General features: G+C 41.1%; 1 protein-coding gene across 4 annotated transcripts in view; it reads right to left on the bottom strand.

Annotated features, from left to right (window-relative positions):
* Positions 1-19,934, bottom strand: part of ERC1 (ELKS/RAB6-interacting/CAST family member 1) — a 393,512-nt gene that overhangs the window by 38,398 nt on the left and 335,180 nt on the right. For 2 of the 4 annotated variants that reach the window (XM_007469478.1, XM_007469476.1), the window contains 2 exons: positions 15,944-16,042; positions 14,411-14,476 (listed from right to left, as the gene is read on the bottom strand). In XM_007469478.1, coding sequence (XP_007469540.1) covers positions 14,450-14,476; positions 15,944-16,042 — 126 coding nt within the window. In that variant the 3' untranslated portion in view covers positions 14,411-14,449. Of the gene's footprint in view, positions 1-14,410; positions 14,477-15,943; positions 16,043-19,934 lie in introns of those variants that run through there. The other 2 variants (XM_007469477.1, XM_007469475.1) reach the window with 2 other exon arrangements.

Raw genomic sequence — 19,934 nt, 5'->3', positions numbered from 1 at the left:
AATGCCGAGAATGAGCGAACCCACATGTTCCGATTGAGCCGGGAGACCCCGAGGGAAAAACTGCAGAGTACGGCAAGTCAAAAAATGGGGTGCGGGGCAGTCCAAGGGGAAAGTTCCAAGGAACCAGAAATGGGGGTACATCTAGAGTGAAGCATGTGAGGCTACCTGATGTAACAAAGAATAAGCAGCTTCTGGTATAGCTGTAAAGTGACCTGACAGCAGGGGAAAAAAGTTAAGTTTGTGCAGAATCTTCGTACTGGTTTTATCTACCAGGCTCTAGCCCCACCTTTCAGTACTCATAAAAAACCTATCGTGCACATGGACCCACATCCAAATTTTGTAGCAATTTTAGTGAGGGAATACAAAGGATAGAGACCATGTTTCTGATAGAATCAGAGGACCTAACACTTTATGGGTGTTTAGAAAACAGAAAACAATGGACAAGTGAAACAGAAACTCCCAACTCTAGAAAGCAAGCAAAGAAGAAAAGGGACAGGAGAACGTAGAAACACCTTTCTTCACCATGTTCATCTGTCCACGTTATTAGTGCTTTCCCTGGTTTCCTTCCAGGGAGTAGACTTTTGGTGTTGTGGACTTGAACAGCAACGAACAGGAGGAAAAGCTCTCTCTGTGCTTTAAGCAAACTGCCCAAATGTGTGCATCACACAATTTGGGGGGATTCTCCATACTCAGTTGCCTTGTGGGCTCTAGCAGCTATATAACCTTCTTACATATGAGGTGCTACTGCTGACAAGAAATAGAAACATGGGGAGCAAAGTCTCTGCCATCTTATTCATCTAAGCAGTAAAAGCTCAGGACACTTGGTCTGATACGTTTCTGTCATTTGTCTAGCAAGCCATCCACATACCATTTCCCAGATGTGCCATTCCAAAGCACAGTGCAGAGTCATCCTATAGTGGGCACGTGTGTTTCAGACTATCCTGTGAGTCCAGTGAGGCACGTTCTAGGTACCTGGAGGTTTTCAGCTTTCCCCGACTCCATTACCATGCCTGTCTCAATGATCATACATTTCCATGCACGAGAACAAAGCAACAGGTTCACGTGTTAAGACACACTCGTACATTTATGTGCACGCGCACGCACACACACACACGGAATGTGGTCTGACTGGGAGGGCCCAGGCTCCTCTGAACTGGAACTCCTTCATCTTAGCATCTCTTGCATCAACGACAACTTGTATGTTCCAGGGAAGCAAGGTTGTCTGCCCAGCTGCTTGTCTTACCTGTGATTAGGTTAGTTGCTTCCCTCATGGAAAATTTTTGTTAGTTAGCCATGGAATTCACTGAGGTGGTCCTCAGCACCTCATGATCTTAACTAGGAATTTTATCTACTTGAACACTTCTCTGGCAAGAGCAGCTGTGGCATCTCACTCCTTACAGCACCACACGTTAAGCAGACACAGTGGTGTCCCTCCTTAGTGCAGGGAAGGCGATGTGACTGGCTGTGGCCAGGGCCACGGCCACGGCCATTAACACGATCATTCAAACACCGCAGCCATATGCATGCAGGCCCTTGGCTGGTGATTGTGTTAATTACTGGGCATCAAGTTTCAGAAACTGTGGTGAAAAAACGCTTTTTTACCCAGAGGCTACCCTTAACAGAGACAGATTTGTATCAGTCATGTTGTGTGCTACTATATCTTTGCACTGCATTGATGACTCTGTGAAACACTGCAAAGCCACAAAGCAGTTAACAGCATGGGCTCTGGAGACAGACTGGCTTACCTCTGGGGCCTGCAACCTTCTAGCTATGAGACCTGGGACAAATTACTCTGAGGACAGTATACCTTATGAGACTGTAATAATCCACGTGTCCATCACATGGTAAGCTTCTTCAATAATTATTCACCATTATTATTTCCAAGAACCTGTTTTACCATCTGTAAAATGGGAATGACAATTCTCATCCGTGTGAGGATTTGAGCACATGTAAAATGCAAGGTACTCTTGATAACTCCAGCTGACATTCTGACCCCGGGGACACCCTAACCCCATCATTTGCACTGAGCTCCACCAATGACCGGATGGCTACAAAATGGCGCATGAAGAGATGAGAAGCACAAAGAAGAACTGGAAAAGCAACACAATAGACCAGAGGTCAGTAAATAAATGACAGTCCATGGACCAAATCCGGCATCACTGCCTGTTTTTGTACAGTCCATCACTAAGAAAAATGGTTGGAAAAAAAATCAAAAGGGTATTTGGTGACATGTGGAGATTATCTGAAAATCAAATTTCAGCGCCCATAAATAAAGTTATATTAACCATAGTCATATTAACCTTCACTCATTTACATATTGTCTGAGGCTGCTTTCCCACTGCAAGAGCAGAGCTGAATAGTTTTGACGAAGAGTAAAGTTCACAAAGTATAAAACATTTACTATCTGGACCTTTATAAAAAGGTCTGCCAATCTCTACAGTGGACCTATTCCAGATAACAGGGTAACTATACTATTAGGGAGGAAATGCTTATAATTTTCTTACAGATTACTTAAGAAATAAATAATAATTACTGTTAAAAAATTCAATTCACAATGAATAGTACTTGTATTAATAGTAATATCAACACAAAACAAAACACTGGCTAAATAGAAAACTGGATTTGGCAATGGGCATAAAAAGAAAATTCACACTTGCAGAAAGTTCTAATTAGTAAAATTTGATCTGGACACAATCCCTGATTGATAAATAAAGTCATTATAAAGTTTAAATATGGAAAAGAATTGATACTAAAATGATTCAGTAAAATAAGAATACGGAAAAAGATCGACATTTTCAACCCCACACCTGGAAAACTGATAAAGAAACTGAATTAACTTAGTTTCAGCTCCAGCAAATATTCAGTGAAAATCCCTTGACATTGGTATAACCTGATTTAGATGTTTGTGAACAGATCAAATGTTTCTACTGAGTCAAATATTCTCAAGGTTAAACAAGGATAAAACACTAAGTATATCGTTCTGAGCACAGAGAAAGTTCTTTTAGCGATCATCGAGGTCATGGACACCTGCCTCCTTGCCCCACTTTGTAAACGAAAAATTCAACGCCCAGGGAGGTGACCCGGGCCGTGAATGTGGCTGGACCGAAGCCACTCGGCGTCCAAGTGCCATAGCCACCATGGAACACATGGGCTTGTGCAGGGCTGTTTATGTGAACAGTGCCTGTAGGCAAGTTACCTTTCTGAATCACAGTGGGGCTTTCGGGCTGTGTTATCTGCCTGGGACGTTTCTGAGAACCAAGCTTCACGGTGATGAGCACACTGGCGATCCTCCTCCATCCCGTCCACTGCCGCGGCATCCAGGCCGCATGGCCTCCCCTCCTCCAGGACAGAGCCAGAAGCTCTGACATCCCTCCCGCCCACCCTCCACAGGTCGCCACGGCACACAAAGGTCACCGTGATCCACCCGCACTGGCGGCACCAGCCGTGTGGCTTGTCACCCTGCCCCAACACCTGTGGAGGTTGGCAGTAAGTCCACACGTGCTTTGACATGCCTCCCCTCAAAGAGTAAAGCCTAAGATGCTCTGGTCCATTCAGCACAGACGGTCTCAGTGCCTTGCGCTGAAGGAACAGAACACAGTAGAGGTGGTGGTGTGTGACTTCCGATAATAGGTCATAAAAGTCACTGTGGCTTCCTCCTTGCTCCCCTCTCTTGAATCACCCATTTTGGGTCCGGATGGTGAGGAACTGAAGGTTCCTGCCGGTATGAGCTGTGGGTGAGCATCCTGGAACGGATGCTCCGTCCCCACCAAGCTTTGGACAACTACAGACCCAGCTGACATCCTGACTGCAACCCCGGAGACACTCATGCAAGAGCTACCCAGCCAAGCTGCTTCCGAATTCATGACCTGCAGAAACCACTGACCTAACAGGGATGTATTGCTTTCAATGCTGCCAAGTTTTGGGGTAATGTGTTATGCAGAAATAGAGAATTAATTCACACTCTAAGCAGTATCCACAGGGAGCTACTGAGAGTTCAACAGATTTACAGTATATCTGCTTGGCAATCGCCTACTGCTCCTTCAAGATGCAGCACAAGTGTTACCTCCTCTGTGAGCCCTTGAGTCTCTGGTGCAGACCTGGGTTTTCCTATGGCACCTCGTATTATTTTTTCTGTTGGAGAAAATCTGTCCTTTAGTATTTGTTTAATAGTCTTGAAACACGTATTTCAACCCATGTACCTAGTGCAGTGTAGGTACACAGGAGACTCCCAATAAATATTTTTGAGTTAATTTTCTCATTTCAGTCGGTTTTAAACCAAACAATAAAAACTTCAAACTGCACTTACGGACTTATTCTGTATGACCTCAGGACCCAGGTGTCAGTAACAGACTGTGGAGAATGTGCATTTTAGTTTGTAAAAATATGAAGTCAGGGATAAACACTCTGGTTCAATTCTGGAGGATGTAACAGTGTGAATACTAGATTTCAAATAGTGACCCATCAACAAAATGTCTACGAGAATTTAAACATTTAAGACTTTTTCATTTAATACGCAAAACGCCAAAAGAAAAATCTGAATAACTTATTTTATATTCACATGAAAAGGAACCCAGACAGTGTAACAGCTTTTGGGGTTTGCCAAATCCCCCCTCAGGCAGAAAGTCTGTGATTCTACTCTTGAAGAAGAGAGAGAGGTATATGTTCAGTGTTGACTATCTTTCAATGAAAAGAAATGAAGTCTTGCTAACAAGTGGTTTGCCTTAAAACCTGAATTTTCACCGCAAAGAACTAGCCATCTGTTTTGAATATTATAAAGACTAAGCCTCTATTTGTGCTCAGCTTTGATCTCCTAGGATAATAGGAAGACAGTGATACAGTCCAGCTACACCTCAATCAAGTGTGCTCACTTAATTTATCCCAGAAATGCTGACTGACAGATCCAGCTGGAAACTTTAGTCTCGTCATCCCAGGATCAGTAAGAAGGAGGCAGACACATCAAGGGAGAATAGCTTTTTTGTTTTGGTTGATGATGCATTTTTGTGTCCAAGAAAATATTCCTTTAACCCAAAACAGATAGTAACCCTAAAGACAGAGAGAATGTATAGAAAATAACAAATTAGGGAGAAGCTGAGGACAAGTTAATGAAAGAAATACTGCAGAACCCTATTGTAACAAGACTGTTGTTAAAGAGTTCAGATAAAATGTGAGTCAAATCATATCCTCCAAAACATAACTCTATAAAATAAAAATGTGATATAATAGGCAAGTGTTAGGCCTATCTTCCAAAACTGGTATTAAAAGGGGTCCCACCACATGTTAACTGAGGGGTGGCTGATAAACCTGACAATGTATTCTAGAAGGTGGACTGGGAAGCCAGCAGTCCATGTCATAACCATGTCAGATTACAGGATAACCTGTTAGGGTACAGAGTAAATTAAAAGATTAAAATATCTACTACAAATGCATAAAATACATGCAATTTTTCTTTAGGGTAAAAGCTCACCAGTTTTTTATTTCAAAAACTATTTACTGGGCTCCGTAGGGTCCCCCCATTTTCAGAGGACTGTGACAAACAATTAGGATGTGAAGAATTTTATTTTGCATGAAGTACAAGGATATTTTTATTGTCCAGGAGGAATGTCTGAGTCACGAATGATACCACGAAGAGGAGGGAGACGGCACTTCCTTATTAGTCGAATGCTGGTAATTGTTAAGGTAAGAACCCACGCATCTGAGAGCTTATGTTCCAGAGATGTTTAAAACACTGCAATTTTCAGTCTAAGAAATACATCAAGTGAGTCACAGGACAATGTCACCTTAAATCATTCAGCAGAAACTACAAAAATGTAGGATGTACCTGTGGAACACTGTAAACTCTGTCTTAAAAATACACTGAGAGGGGCTTCCCTGGTGGTGCAGTGGTTGGGAGTCCGCCTGCCGATGCAGGGGGCATGGGTTCGTGCCCCGGTCCGGGAAGATCCCGCATGCCGCGGAGCGGCTGGGCCCGTGAGCCATGGCCGCTGAGCCTGTGCGTCAGAAGCCTGTGCTCCACAACGGGGGAGGCCACAACGGTGAGAGGCCCGTGTACCCCCAAAAAAAAAAAAAAAAAAAACCCACTGAGAAAAAGGTCTCTCCCCCAGATTACTCGCAACTCACTCACGTGGCCTAAGAAGAGGTCCCTGCCTCACTGAGCTCGTGTGATCACCAAGCCTGTCAAGAATCACTTCCAGCCACCGTGCAGGGGTGGTGCTCCTGCTTCTTTCTACGGCCTGAAAATAACCCTCAGGTCAGAAAACTCCAGAAGAAAGTGTCACCTGCTGCCAAGGGTGCTTCTTAAAGGTGATTAGGTCTGACAACGTCTGTGGCTGACCTCCCGCACAGATACCTGGGAGAGGTGTCTACACTGTTGCTCAGGCAGTACTGGTGACATCATTGATGATTCAGTAAAGAAGACATTTCTTTTGCTGCAGGAAAAATTAATTACTAGGATTGTGGGTTACTTGTGCAATGGGAGGAATGTTACTATATTAGGAGAGAGGAGAAATCTATAAAGTGAAGAGGAGCATCAAAGGATCTTGTAAATATTCGAGGATTTTTACCACAATCACTACCAATGTCACACAGTCCTTTACTGAGCATTTCCTGTGTGCCAGGCAGAGGGCTAAGTGCACTGAATACATTATTACATGTAATCCTCCCAAGAACCTTCACTATAGGTTCTATTACTGCCATTTAACAAACGAGGAACCTGATGCTTAGAGAACAGGTTGAGTGACTTGTGGGAAATTACACAGCTACCGAGCTGGACTCAAATCAGATCTGGAGCCAAAGCATGCTATTCAACAACCAAACTAAATGGCCATAAAGTAATATAACTGCCATATAGGGGACACAGGAGAAAACATGCTTCGTCAGTTTCACAGGTAGGACGTGATAGGAGAAAATAAAAGAGACAGGATAAATAAAATCAGAAATGAAAGAGGAGACGTTACAACTGATACCAGACCAATACAAAGAATCATGAGGCTACTACAAACAGCTATATGCCAACAATTTGGACAGCCTAGAAGAACTGGATTAATTCCTAGAAATATACAACCTACCAAGACTGAATCATGAAGAAATAGAAAATTTGAACAGACCAATAACAAGTAAGGGAACTGAATCAGTAATTAAAAACCTCCCAAGAAAGAAAAGCTGAGGATCAGCTGGTTTCATTAGTGAATTCTACCAAACATTTAAAGAATTAACACCAATCTTTTAAAAACTCTTCCAAGAAAATATAAGAGGAGAGAACTCTTCCAAGTTCATTTTATAATGCCAGCATTACCTGATACCAAAACCAGAAAAAGATGCCACAAGAAAAGGAAATTACATGCCAATATCTCTGATGAACATAGATGGAAAAATTCTTGACAAAATATTAGCAAACCAAATTCAATAATACATTAAAAGGATCATATACCATGATCAAGTGGGGTTTATTCCAGGGATGCAAGGATGGTTCAACATCTGCAAATCAATCAATGTGACGTACCACGTTAACAAAATGAAGGACAAAAATCACAAAATCATCTCAATAGGTGCAGGAAAAGCATCTGACAAAATTTAACATCCACTTATTAAAAAAAAAAAATCCCAACAAAGCAGAAACAGAGGGAACATTCCTCAACATAAAAAAGGCAATATAATGACAAGTCCGCAGCTAACACAATACTCAATGGTGAAAAGCTGAGAGCTTTTCCTCTAAGATCAGGAACAAGACAAAGATGTCTACTCTCACCACTCTTATTCAACATGGTATTGGGAGTCCTAGCCAGAGCAGTTAGACAAGAAAAAGAAATAAAAGGCAGCCAAATAGAAATGGAAGAAGTAAAACTATCACTGTTTGCAGATGACATGATATTATATGCAGAAAACCATAAAGACTCTGTCAAAAAACTGTTAGAACTTATAAAAGAATTCAGTAATATTGCAGAATACAAAATTAATACACAAAATCAGTTGCATTTCTATACACTAATAACACACTATCAAAAAGAGAAATTAAGAAAACAATCTCATTTACAATTGTATCAGAAAGAATAAAATACCTAGGAAGAAATGTAACCAAGGAGGTAAAAGACCTGTTCCTTGAAAACTGTAAGACACTGATAAAAGAAATTGAAGAAGACACTAATAAATGGAAAGATAGTCTGTGCTCATGGATTTAAGGAATTAATACTGTTAAAATGTTCATACTACCCAAAGCAATATACAGATTCAATGCAATCCCTATCAAAATTCCAATGGCATTTTTCACAGAAACAGAACAAAGAATCCTAAAATCTGTATGAAACCATAAAAGACCCCCAAATAGCCAAAGAAATCTTGAGAAAGAAGAATGAAGCTGGAGGCATTATGCTTCCTGATTTCAAATATATTTCAAAGTTATAGTAATTAAAACTATGGTACTGGCATAAAAAGAGACACATAGATCAATGGAACAGAATAGAGAGCCCAGAAATAAACCCATGGATATATTGGTCAATTAATTTATGACAAAGGAGCCAAGAATATACAATGGGGAAAGGACAGTCTTTTCAATAAATGGTACTGGAAAACTGGACAGTTATATGCAAAAGAATAAAACTGGACCAAAATCTTACACCATACACAAAAATTAACTCAAAAAGGATGAAAGCCTTGAATGTGAGACATGAAACCACAAAACTCCTATAAGAAAACATAGGTGGTAAGCTCCCTGACATAGATCTCTGGGATGAATTTTTGAATCTGACACCAAAAGCACAAGCAACAAAAGCAAAAATAAACTAGTGGGACTACATCAAACTAAAACGCTTCTTCACAGCAAAGGAAACCATCAACAAAATGAAGACAACCTAGTGAATGGGAGAAAATATTTGCAAATCATATATCTGATAAGGGGCTAATATCCAAAATTTATAAAGAAGTCACACAACTCAAGAGCAAAAAATTCAACTAAAAGTGGGCAGAAGATCTAAATAGACATTTTTCCAAAAAGACATACAGATGGCCAACAGGTACATGAAAAGGCACTCAACATAACTAATCATCAGGGAAATGCAAATCAAAACCACAGTGAAATATCACCTCACACTTGTTGGTTACTACCCAAACGACAAGTGATAAGTGTTGGTGAGGATGTGGAGAAAAGGGAACCCTTGTGCGCTGTTGGTGGGAATGTAAATTGATGCAGCCACTATGGAAAACAGCATGGAGATTCCTCAAAAATTCAAAATAGAACTATCATATGATCCTGTAATTCCACTTCTGAGTATATGTCCAAAGGAAATAAAATCACTATCTTGAAAAGATATCTGCACGCCTGTGTTCCTTGCAGTGTTATTTATAATAGCAAAGACACACAGACAACCTAACTGTCCACTGATGGATAAAGAAAAATGTGGTGTGTATACAGTTACCCTTGAACAATGCAGGGGTTAGAGGCACTGACCCTCTGAAGAGTCAAAAATCTGTGTACAACTTATAGTTGGCCTTTTGTTCTGTGGTGCCTCTGCATCCACAGTTCCATAACTGCAGATTCAACCAACTGCCAACTGTGTAGTACTATACTATTTACTATTTTGCAAAAGAAAGAAATCTATGTATAAGTGGACTTGTGCAGTTCAAACCTGTGTTGTTGAAGGGCCAACTGTACACACACACACACACACACACACACACACACACACACACACACACACACACACACACACACACACACACACACACACACACACACACACACACACACACACACACACAGAGTAATCTTATTCAGCCAATAAAAAAGAAGAAAATCCTGCCATTTGTGACAACATGGATGGACCTTGAGGGTATTATGCTTAGTGAAATAAGTCAGACAAAGAAAAAGACAAATACTCTACAATGTCACTTACATGTGGAACCTAGAAAAACCAAACTCATAGATACAGGGAACAGATTTGGCAGTTGCCCGTGGTGGGGTTTGGGGGTGGGTAAAACGGTTGAGGGGGTCAAAAGGTGTAAACTTCCAGTTATATTATAAATATGCCCTGGGGATATAAGGCATGGTGTCTATTGTATATCTGAAAGTTATTAAAAGAGTAGACCTGAAAGTTCTCATCACAAGAAAAAAGACTGTAATTATGTGAGGTGATAGATGTTAACTAAACTTACTGTGGTGACCATTTGGCAATATATACGTATACCAAATCATTATGTTGTGCACCTTGGATTAATACAATGCTATTTGTCACTTATATCTCGAGAAAATGGGGGGGGGAAGGGGTTGCCACGTAGAGAATGAACTTTGGTTTAAACAAACGTCAGGAGAATAGTCAAAATGTAGGCAAAGATCATTGAAGTCAGGCGCTTATAAAGCTCCCATTCTTCTACTACCTCTCTACTGAAACCATTCTACACTGTGTGTGCAACCAGACTAATATTTTCTCTTATGATTTAACTTGGAGTACCTCCTCACTATATTATTATAAGGTTCTTTTTCTTTTTCTTCCTTCAGTGTTAAATATCACAAGCCTAGGGCCAATGCACAGTTAACCTGGGAGGTTACTAAGTTCCTAAAGTAAATACCTTTTTATCCATAGCGTGTCATCCTCTATGACAGGGGTCCCCAACCCCCGGGCCACGGACCGCTACTGGTCATGGCCTGTTAGGAACCGCGCCGCATAGCAGGAGGGGAGTGGCGGGCAAGCGAGCGAAGCTTCATCTGTATTTACAGCCGCTCCCCACTGCTTGCATTACCGCCTGAGCTCCACCTCGTGTCAGATCAGCGGCAGCATTAGATTCTCATAGGAGAGCGAACCCTACTGTGAACTGCGCATGCGAGGGATCTAGGCGGCACACTCCTTGTGAGAATCTAATACCTGATGACCTGAGGGGGAGCTGAGGCGCTGATGCTAGCACTGGGGAGCGGCTACAAATGCAGATCATCATTAGCAGAGAGGTTTGACTGCATAGAGACCATAATAAATCTGCTTGCAGACTCATTTCAAAAGCCTATCAGTGAGTGGCAAGTGAAAACAAGCTCCCACTGATTCTGCATTATGGTGAGTTGTATAATTATTTCATTATATATCAGAATGTAATAATAACAGAAATAACAATAAAGTAGAAATAAATAATAGAAATAATAATAAAATGCACAATAAATGTACTGTGCTTGAATCATCCCGAAACCATCCCCCCACCCCCCCAAGCCCTGGTCCGGGGAAAAACTGTCTTCCACGAAACCGGTCCCTGGTGCCAAAAAGGTTGGGGATCGCTGCTCTGTGAGATGTTTAAAATAACAGCATAAAAAAGAAACATATACTTTTATATATAAAGGAAATGATGTTATCTGGCAATTTGCTCTCCAGAAAACACTAGAAAGTCAATATTCAGTAAGTATTAACTGAATGCCTGTTATTGCCGGACAAGACAGAGTGACTTTTCGTGTTAGTTTACACTGCTCCTTGTTGACTTAAGACTAATAAAGTAGATTTGAAGACAAAGAATATTCCTGGAAAATAAAGAGGGATATTTCATAATGACAGGGAGGTCAGTTTATCAAGAGTATACAACAATCAAAAATGGGTGTGCAAATAATAACAGAGCTTCAAAATACATGAAGCAAAAATTGAGAATTCAAAGGACAAAGAATAATTCCAATTTATACCTGGAGATTTTAATACTCCTCTCTCAGCATGTAACAGACTGCCCCCCCACCCGCCTGCCAATTTTTAGTAAAGTCATAGAAGATCTGAACAACCCTGTCAGCCACCTGGACCTATATCAATATTTATAGAACACTGTGTGCAATAACTAAAGAATATCACTCTTTTCAAGAGCACATGGTAAGTTCACCAAGATGATCATTTTCTGGGCCATAAAGCACAAAGTCTGAGAAATGATTACATCTAGTAAGGCTCATACTTTGCTGGTACACATCGTGTTTTTTAAAAATTTTTACACACAAAACATTATTTATGTTCTTAAGTTTGATAAGGCAAATCATCAACTTCAAAAGCCTGAAATTTTGTTAAGAAAATCTGTTCTCTGTAGAATTAGCAAGTACAGTGGATGGCAAGTCAAGACGTGGGCACTGCTTTAGGGATCAAACCTTTATGATATAATTATATTCACAGCACATTTTAGAAAACTTGAAATACTCTACCATAGAAACTCCAGCTGTGGCCAGCTAATTGCAACTGCACTTTGTTAAACCAACGACTGTTAATATTTCAGTGCAGTAAGATCAATAGTGCAATAATTTTTTAAAAAATTGGTAGCATTTGAACACTTGTTAGGAGTTAGATTCTACTGTGGGAGAAGAGAAAGGAGAACGGAGACTCAGGAACAAGGTCATGTGAAGGTGGCTCATTTCTCAGTCTCCTGGTGAGGTTACCTACGGGCCGTGTTTCCTATGACACCAACGGGGCTGGGCTTCCTGCTAAGGCCTGCACAGAAGCTCTTGTGTTCTGCCAGAACAGACAAGGCAGCTTCACATTGGGGGAGGAGCCTGCCGAACTACATTCAACTCCTGCGTGGCCCCAACAGGCTCCACAATGACCAACTCCACTGACCGCCCCGTAGCGTGTAGTGTAGATAAAGAGAAGTGGCAACAGACTTTCTCAGCTTCAGCTTTGTCTGGCGTGCAGGGTTCAAAGAGCTTTCTTTTAAATTGGAGTATAATTGCTTTACAACGTTACGTTAGTTTCTGCTGCACAATGAAGTGAATCAGCTACAGGTATACATATATCCTCTCCTGCTTGGACCTCCCTCCCACGCCCCCCATCCCACCCATCTAGGTCACCAGTGAGCACCAAGCTGCGCTCCCTGTGCTATACAGCAGGTTCCCACTAGCTATCTGTTTTACACATGGTAGTGCATTTATGTCAATCCTAACCTCCCAATTCATCCCACTCCCCTTTCCCCATCCCCTGTGTCCGCACGCCCGTCCTCTACTTCTGTGCAGATGGACCTAGAGACTGTCATACAGAGTGAAGTAAGTCAGAAAGAGAAAAACAAATACTGTATATTAATGCACGTATGTGGAATCTAGAAAAATGGTATGGATGAACCTCTTTGCGGGGCAGGAATAGAGACCCAAAGAGCTTTGTGGTTGGCATCATGCATTTCGGCTTCTTTCACAGCCTCAGGATAAAGCCACATGGAAAGTTTCCTGTCTTCACAGTGCACGCCTCTTTCCACAACTTACCTCATTGTTCTCCTCGGCTGTGTTTGCAGTGAGAGGTCTACACGACCCTCATCATTTTAAGGAGGATAACATCAAGACACAGACTCTTCAGGAAGTAACAACTCCAGGAGAGTGAGATCGCCAATAAGCACGGGCAGTGAATCCAGGGGTGCAAGGCCACCAATACGTGTGAACTTACTCATCATAATTATTATTTTTTCTAAGAAAAGGATTTCCTCAGTCAAACCTCCAGGGCATCGGATCAAAGAGAGATACTGACACAGCTGGACTATATTTTCTAGCCAATTGGCCTGGAAAGGAGAATCTAGACAGTGTCCTGGCAACCGTTTAACACGGCAGCAATCCATAAAAGAGGGAAAAAGAACTCTGTAGACCGACTTTTTAAAAAGCCTTCTTTTGCTCTTTTTTTTTTGGCCGTACGCGGGCCTCTCACTGTTGTGGCCTCTCCCGTTGCGGAGCACAGGCTCCGGACGCGCAGGCCCAGCGGCCATGGCGCACGGGCCCAGCCGCTACGCGGCATGTGGGATCCTCCTGGACCGGGGCACGAACCCGTGTCCCCTGTATCGGCAGGCGGACTCTCAACCACTGCGCCACCAGGGAAGCCCCTTTTGCTTCTTTATTTCTCTTTATTTATAAGGACAGTTTGGGGGTAATATCCAAGCTCTAGGGGCTGTCCAGGGTAGGCACTCTGGAAGAATTACTGACCCTGAGAATGCAGAGCATTCTTCTATAGACAGAAACTAAAGGTTTTAGTCCACACTACAGGTTTTTTTTTAAGACTATATACTTTAACTTATTATAAAAAGTATATCCCAGATACCCTACTGGCAGGGTATCTGACCAATTTTCTATTTCCAGTTTGATGTAAGTCACTATAAACCTTACCAGGACACTGTAAAATCATGCTAGACAGAGTAGTTTATAAATAAAATAACAACAGGAGAAATTTATCAATAGTTACATGCCCTGGAAGTTCTCCCAAAAATGCATAAAAGAAATTATGAAAGTGACTATTAACACACAACAAGAAAAAAAAGCCACAAACCCCAAACCCCACTATGTCAGAAGCATAGCAATACACACAGGAATCAGGTGAAATGAGAAGGCAGAGAGCACACCAAGGATTTAGTGAATTACAGAGAAACAAGGCGTGAGATGATTGTGTGAAAAAAAGTGACGGCAAACAAACAGAACGCGTGTCTGTAGTTAAGGAGAGCCGTTTCTCACCGTGCTGAACAAATGGCTGCCCTAGGAGCACGTGGACGGCTATGCCCATATGCCCTCCTCCTCGTCCTACGGGACGGCAGAGACCCCAGAGCAGCGTGGGAACGAAAAGAGCTGGTTAGTATTCAAAACAGAGACACAAGCACACTGTAGCAGCAGCAAACAGTCTCTAACCTCCTGACCCTTTTTACATCAGGCTCTGACTCGTAATTAGTTTGTCACTGTAATTCCAGTCTTCCGACCTCTCCGAGACGCTCTCTCTATCCACTGCTGGATCTGGGCAACATTATCAAGTGGGAGGCTTTTCTTTATTTTTTGCCTTTTCCTCAACCCTTCCCCATTCCTGTTTGCCTCCCACTACTGCAAGGTATCCAATTCCTTGTATGTATTAGCGAAACCTGTTGCAAGGAAAGGATCTAATACTCATCTTATATACACTGGCATAAACTTAATGCCAGGTATCCAGAAGCAGGCAGAACAAGCAAAATGATGTCTTGGCAGAGGGACAGACTGCTGACATCAAGGCAGACAGTTCTCCATTCTGCCCATGTCTAAGGTTGCACTGTTTTCCCTCTAAAATATAAGGCCTGCCTCAACTGGCTAAGAATATGTCATCAAACCATGACTATACCTTCTGAATCTTAGAAAAAAATTGCATTTTCAATATTATTGCTGCTTTCACCTGCAATATTTCTTTTTCTTCCCCTAAGACAAAGCTATGCTATCATTTGGAGGAGATGCTCAGTGGGGGAGTTTTCCTTGACTCTTTAGTCATATGGATGTAATTACTTAACTGTTATTTTTCTCCCTCAGCTGTATATTTTAAGATTGAGTGTGATGGAGATGTTGAAATCTGACTTTTGGCAATGGGATATGAGGTAATCTGTTCACTACTCTCCCCCATCCATCACATTCAAGATCTTGGGAGAGTTTCCTTCTTCCAAAAACACTGGCATTGAATATGGTTCCCCTTCAGGCTGACTCATCACTGCCTCTTTTGCACTGATGAGAAGTTGAAGGCAACAATTTAAGAATGACATAGATGGAGGGATCCACCAAGGGAATGGGAGCGAAGAAACTAAGTTTCAATCTTCACGTCTACTAGGTGATGAGCAGAGATCTTAAAATTTGCAGTTAAATAATATTCAATAGTTATTACCGTTACACTGCACTGTGCGTGCCTCACTGAGCTTACAAGGAGAGTTTTGTTTTTCTACTGAGGCACTGTTTCTTAAATAAGAAAAGCAGGACAGTTACAAATTAGCGAGTATCTCTGAGAAGATTAATTTTTTTTTCTCATCTCAAGGATTCTTTAGTGCCCTCAAATCTACTGAGTATCTCCTCTTAAAATATTCAGAATCATGTACCACCTTCCTCTACAGAAACTGACTCTGTGTTTAAAAAAAAAAAAAAGTTTCCAGAAACTGATTATTTTTATTTTTCTAACTTGTACCCCAGAATCTGTAATCTGCTAGTAAAAAATACATCAAAATAAAAGCATACTGGTTTTCACAAGACAATCAAAAGCAGTCTTACCTGGTCTGGGGAGGGTTTATGATTGGTTTGACTGGAATGGGAGGATCTGAAGTGGTCATCCTCATAATTGTCGGCCATGAGCTTCATTCGATTTTGTGTCTAAGAGGAAATGATGCATAAGGTTAAATTGAGGTAAAATTTCTGTGACACACTGCAAAGTAACAAGTGCCTTAAGAATGTCCTAAGAAAGGATAAAACAAATCCTGTCTGAAATAAAATAAGTTAAACATAGGATTTCTGAGGATATTGGGGAAAGAAAGTTTAGACACTATTATGGACTGAACTGGGTCCCCTCAAAGTTCATGTTGAGGCCCTGACCCCCAAGCCGACTGTGTCTGCAGACAGCCTTTAGGGGATAAGTTAGGGTTCAGTGAGGTCATAAGGTGGGGCCCTAATCTGATGGGACTGCGGCCCTGTAAGAAGAGGAAGCGGGAGATGAGTCCCCCTGCCGCATGGGGACACGGTGAGGAGGAGGCCTCCGTGAGCCAGGAAGAGAGCTCTCCCAGGAACCAAGGCAGCTGGCACCTTGATCTGGGACTTCCCAGCCTCCAGAATGGTGAGAAAATAAATTTCTGTCGTTTAAGTCACTCAGTCTATGGTATTTTGTTATGGCAGCCCAAGCAGGCTAAGACAAGCGCCTAAATTTACACAGGAATTTTGGAGGGAGGAGAAATCTCCCTAAATTAAGCACTTTATTGCAGTGCTTGTTTTTATTTTTTAAAGTAAAGACTGGATTATACTACATATAGGATAGAACTCTGCTAACTCTATCTTTTCACTTCATGATATCAATATACAGGACCCATCTTTCCAGGTTACCATAAAATTACTCACCCTTTTTAACAACTGTTCCATTTGGGGGGGATGTTATATAACATACAGACCATAAATATTGGGGGAAAAGTTATCATTATCTGTAAATGAAATCATTATATACCTAGAAAATCCAAGAGAATCAATTGAAAAACGATTACAATTTACAATAAAGTTCAGCAAGGTGATCAGACAGAAGCTATATATTAAAATTCAATAGCTTTTCTTTACACCACCAATAAGCAATTCAGGTTTTGGAAATGAATTGAGGATTCTGAAATCCTTCTCTTCAACCCTAGACCAGAAGAGGATTATTATCCATCCCACTGCCTCTTCTCCACGCTCACCAAAATGGAGGACCGGACTGGTAATTCTGTGTGCTTGGTTAATTTAAAACCCAGCTGAATGTAATATATATATATAGGTATAAAACACCGTAGAGAATTCCCTTTGCAGAGCAAGCAAGTCAGAAAATGCACGGTACAAACGCTACGCATAAAATCAAACAGCAATATTGTTAAGACCTGAAGTTTTAAAAGCATTAAAAATACATTTGCTGGGCTTCCCTGGTGGCGCAGTGCTTGAGAGTCCGCCTGCCGATGCAGGAGACGCGGGTTCGTGCCCTGTTTCGGGAAGATCCCACATGCCGCGGAGCGGCTGGGCCCGTGAGCCATGGCCGCTGAGCCTGCGCGTCCGGAGCCTGTGCTCCGCAAATGGAAGAGGCCACGGCAGTGAGAGGCCCGCATAACGCAAGGAAAAAAAAAAAATACATTTGCTAACATTATATGATTCAAAAATGTTCACTGTGGATAATCTAAAACACAAAAAGAAAAAAAGAAAAAGAAAAATTACCTGTAAATCCCTCTAACCAGTGATAATCATTGTTAATACTTAGGTGCACCTGTTCAGCCTCTTCCCTATGAACAAAAAAACTGGCATATGCTGTTCCGATTTATTCTCTATTTCTGCTACGATACGGTATTTTTTAAATCGCTGTATCTTATGGTATATTTTGACATCTGGTAGGACACGTTGTCCTTCTCTACCAGTTCTGCTTTGTCAAAATCTGACTGGGTATCTTTGACACATTTTCTTTTCTAGATGAATTTAAAACATTTTGTCTAGTTCCATAAAGAAGTTTACAGATTTTTCTTTGGTATTTTTTCACATAATGATGCCTGAGCAAGGGTAGGGCCAAAGTGCCTGGGCCTGAATTCCAGTTCTGCCTCTTACCAGCTATAGCTCAGCTGGCGCAAGCTGCTCGGAGCCTCAATTTCCTCACCTTTAAAATGAGAATAACAATACCTTCTCCCCGTAAGACTGTTGTTAGGATTAACCGAGTTAATACAAGCTCTCAGAAAGGTGCGTGGCATACAATCAAGACCCAGTAAATTTCAGCTATCACCATCTTTATGAACATTTCTTTTCATGTCATTAAGTATTACTCTAAAACCTCATTTTAACTGGCTGCATAGTATTCAGTTGAATAGATGTTTAACGAGTCCCACATTGCTGGGCATTTGGGCTCTTTACATTTTCACCTAGTAATATATGTACATTTCTAAGCCAGTTCCTCCCACCAGGATATGACAGCAGAGAAAATACTTATCAAGAAATTGTCTGTGATATCAAATTTCTCTTTTCTGAGATGACTTACAGGGACCTTGAAAATATGTAGAGCACTGTTTCTTATGTCAAGCCGTACTTAGGACAAATGGAGAGTCGTCTGCAAGGCAGCTCTGGGGAAGCGTGAGGGAGAGATCAAAGGGCAAAGGGGCGCACCGGAAAGTGACAACATGCTGCACCTCACCCACTTCCACGTGGGTAAGAAACATTTCCCCGTGGACTTTAATAGGACCCTGCAGCAAAAGTACACTTGGATAGTTATTATCTTAGAACATGACACGCAGTCTTTAATGCCTGATACCTAGTGTGAGTTTAAAAACTTAGAGAAGAACTAATAAAGCACATGCAAATCCACTTTCAAGGCAGGATGTATCTCAAGTATGTCTCAGGAATGAGAATGAAAGCCTCGCACAAGAACTGATCACAGGAGACAGATAAGACCACAGGTTACTTATGTGATCCATGTAAGCGAATGAAGAAATAGTCCTAAGAACGTCTCCATTTCTGAAAGACATGAGGTTTATCAAAGTTTAGCTAGTGTTCCCAGGTCAAATATTCATTAATTTGGTGTGAAGTCTGTTTCCTGCACAGTCAGAAGTTGAGCACTAAGTATCTGACAGCTCGCAGAGCCGTAGATATTATACAGATCATATAAACGACACTCCGCTCAAGAATCTCTTGTTCTCCGCTCTTCTTAAGATTAAGACCAGCAAGCACGGAAGGTACTTTATATCCAAACATTTTCCCGCTTGAACCATGCCACGTGCATGTGCAGGCAGCCGAACTCCCACGGTCCCATGACATGAAGAATAAAGTTGTTTGAAGGAAGGAAGGAGAAAAAAAAAAAGGACAGGAGGAAACTTGCTGAGATAAACTCTTTAAGCTGTAAACGCATATCTGTGTATATAGGGATACATACCCTCCCAGAGGAAAAGTTCATCGTTTATTCTGTTAATCTTTTCTTTTGGACTAAGATGTCAATGCTCAAAAAAGGTGGTACAGAAACTCTATATTTCACAGAAAAATACTTAGTTAGGCTAAGAAACAGTATATGTTGGTTATTCAAACCCAGGTATTAAAAGAAAAGGTTGGAATTCTGATCAGAGTTACCTGGTTATTCACTAATCTTTCCTTTTTGGTTTCTGATAACGCTATTAACCTACCTAAGTGAGTTTTAGAAATAATACTACTTAGAAATATTCTGCGATATTTTAGAAAACATATCAGATATAAGTCTTAACCTAACTAGCATTATTTCCAATTATAATTATCTTTAAGAAAGCATTAAAATTATTTCTGCCTACATTTGTTAAACTTTGGAAATCATTTTATTGTAGTGAATTTTAATTAAACTTTAATTTGCTATTTTGGTATTTGATATACAAAATGAGAAAAGCATAATCTTCATCGTTTTCAGGTGGGTCAGACTCTGTTGGTTATAAACTTAGCAAAACTTCAACAAATTACCTATGAGCTTTATTTTAAACTTCATTTCATGAAAAAGTATAAGTAGTCATTAATTATTCTTTTTTTTTTTTTTTTTTTTTTTTTT

The sequence above is a fragment of the Lipotes vexillifer genome, unplaced genomic scaffold, assembly GCF_000442215.2.
Source record: "Lipotes vexillifer unplaced genomic scaffold, Lipotes_vexillifer_v1.1 scaffold395, whole genome shotgun sequence".
In the NCBI taxonomy this organism is placed as follows: domain Eukaryota; kingdom Metazoa; phylum Chordata; class Mammalia; order Artiodactyla; family Lipotidae; genus Lipotes; species Lipotes vexillifer.
The sequence above is the reverse complement of the archived record's forward strand: the minus strand, read 5'-3'. Positions and strand labels throughout refer to the sequence as shown.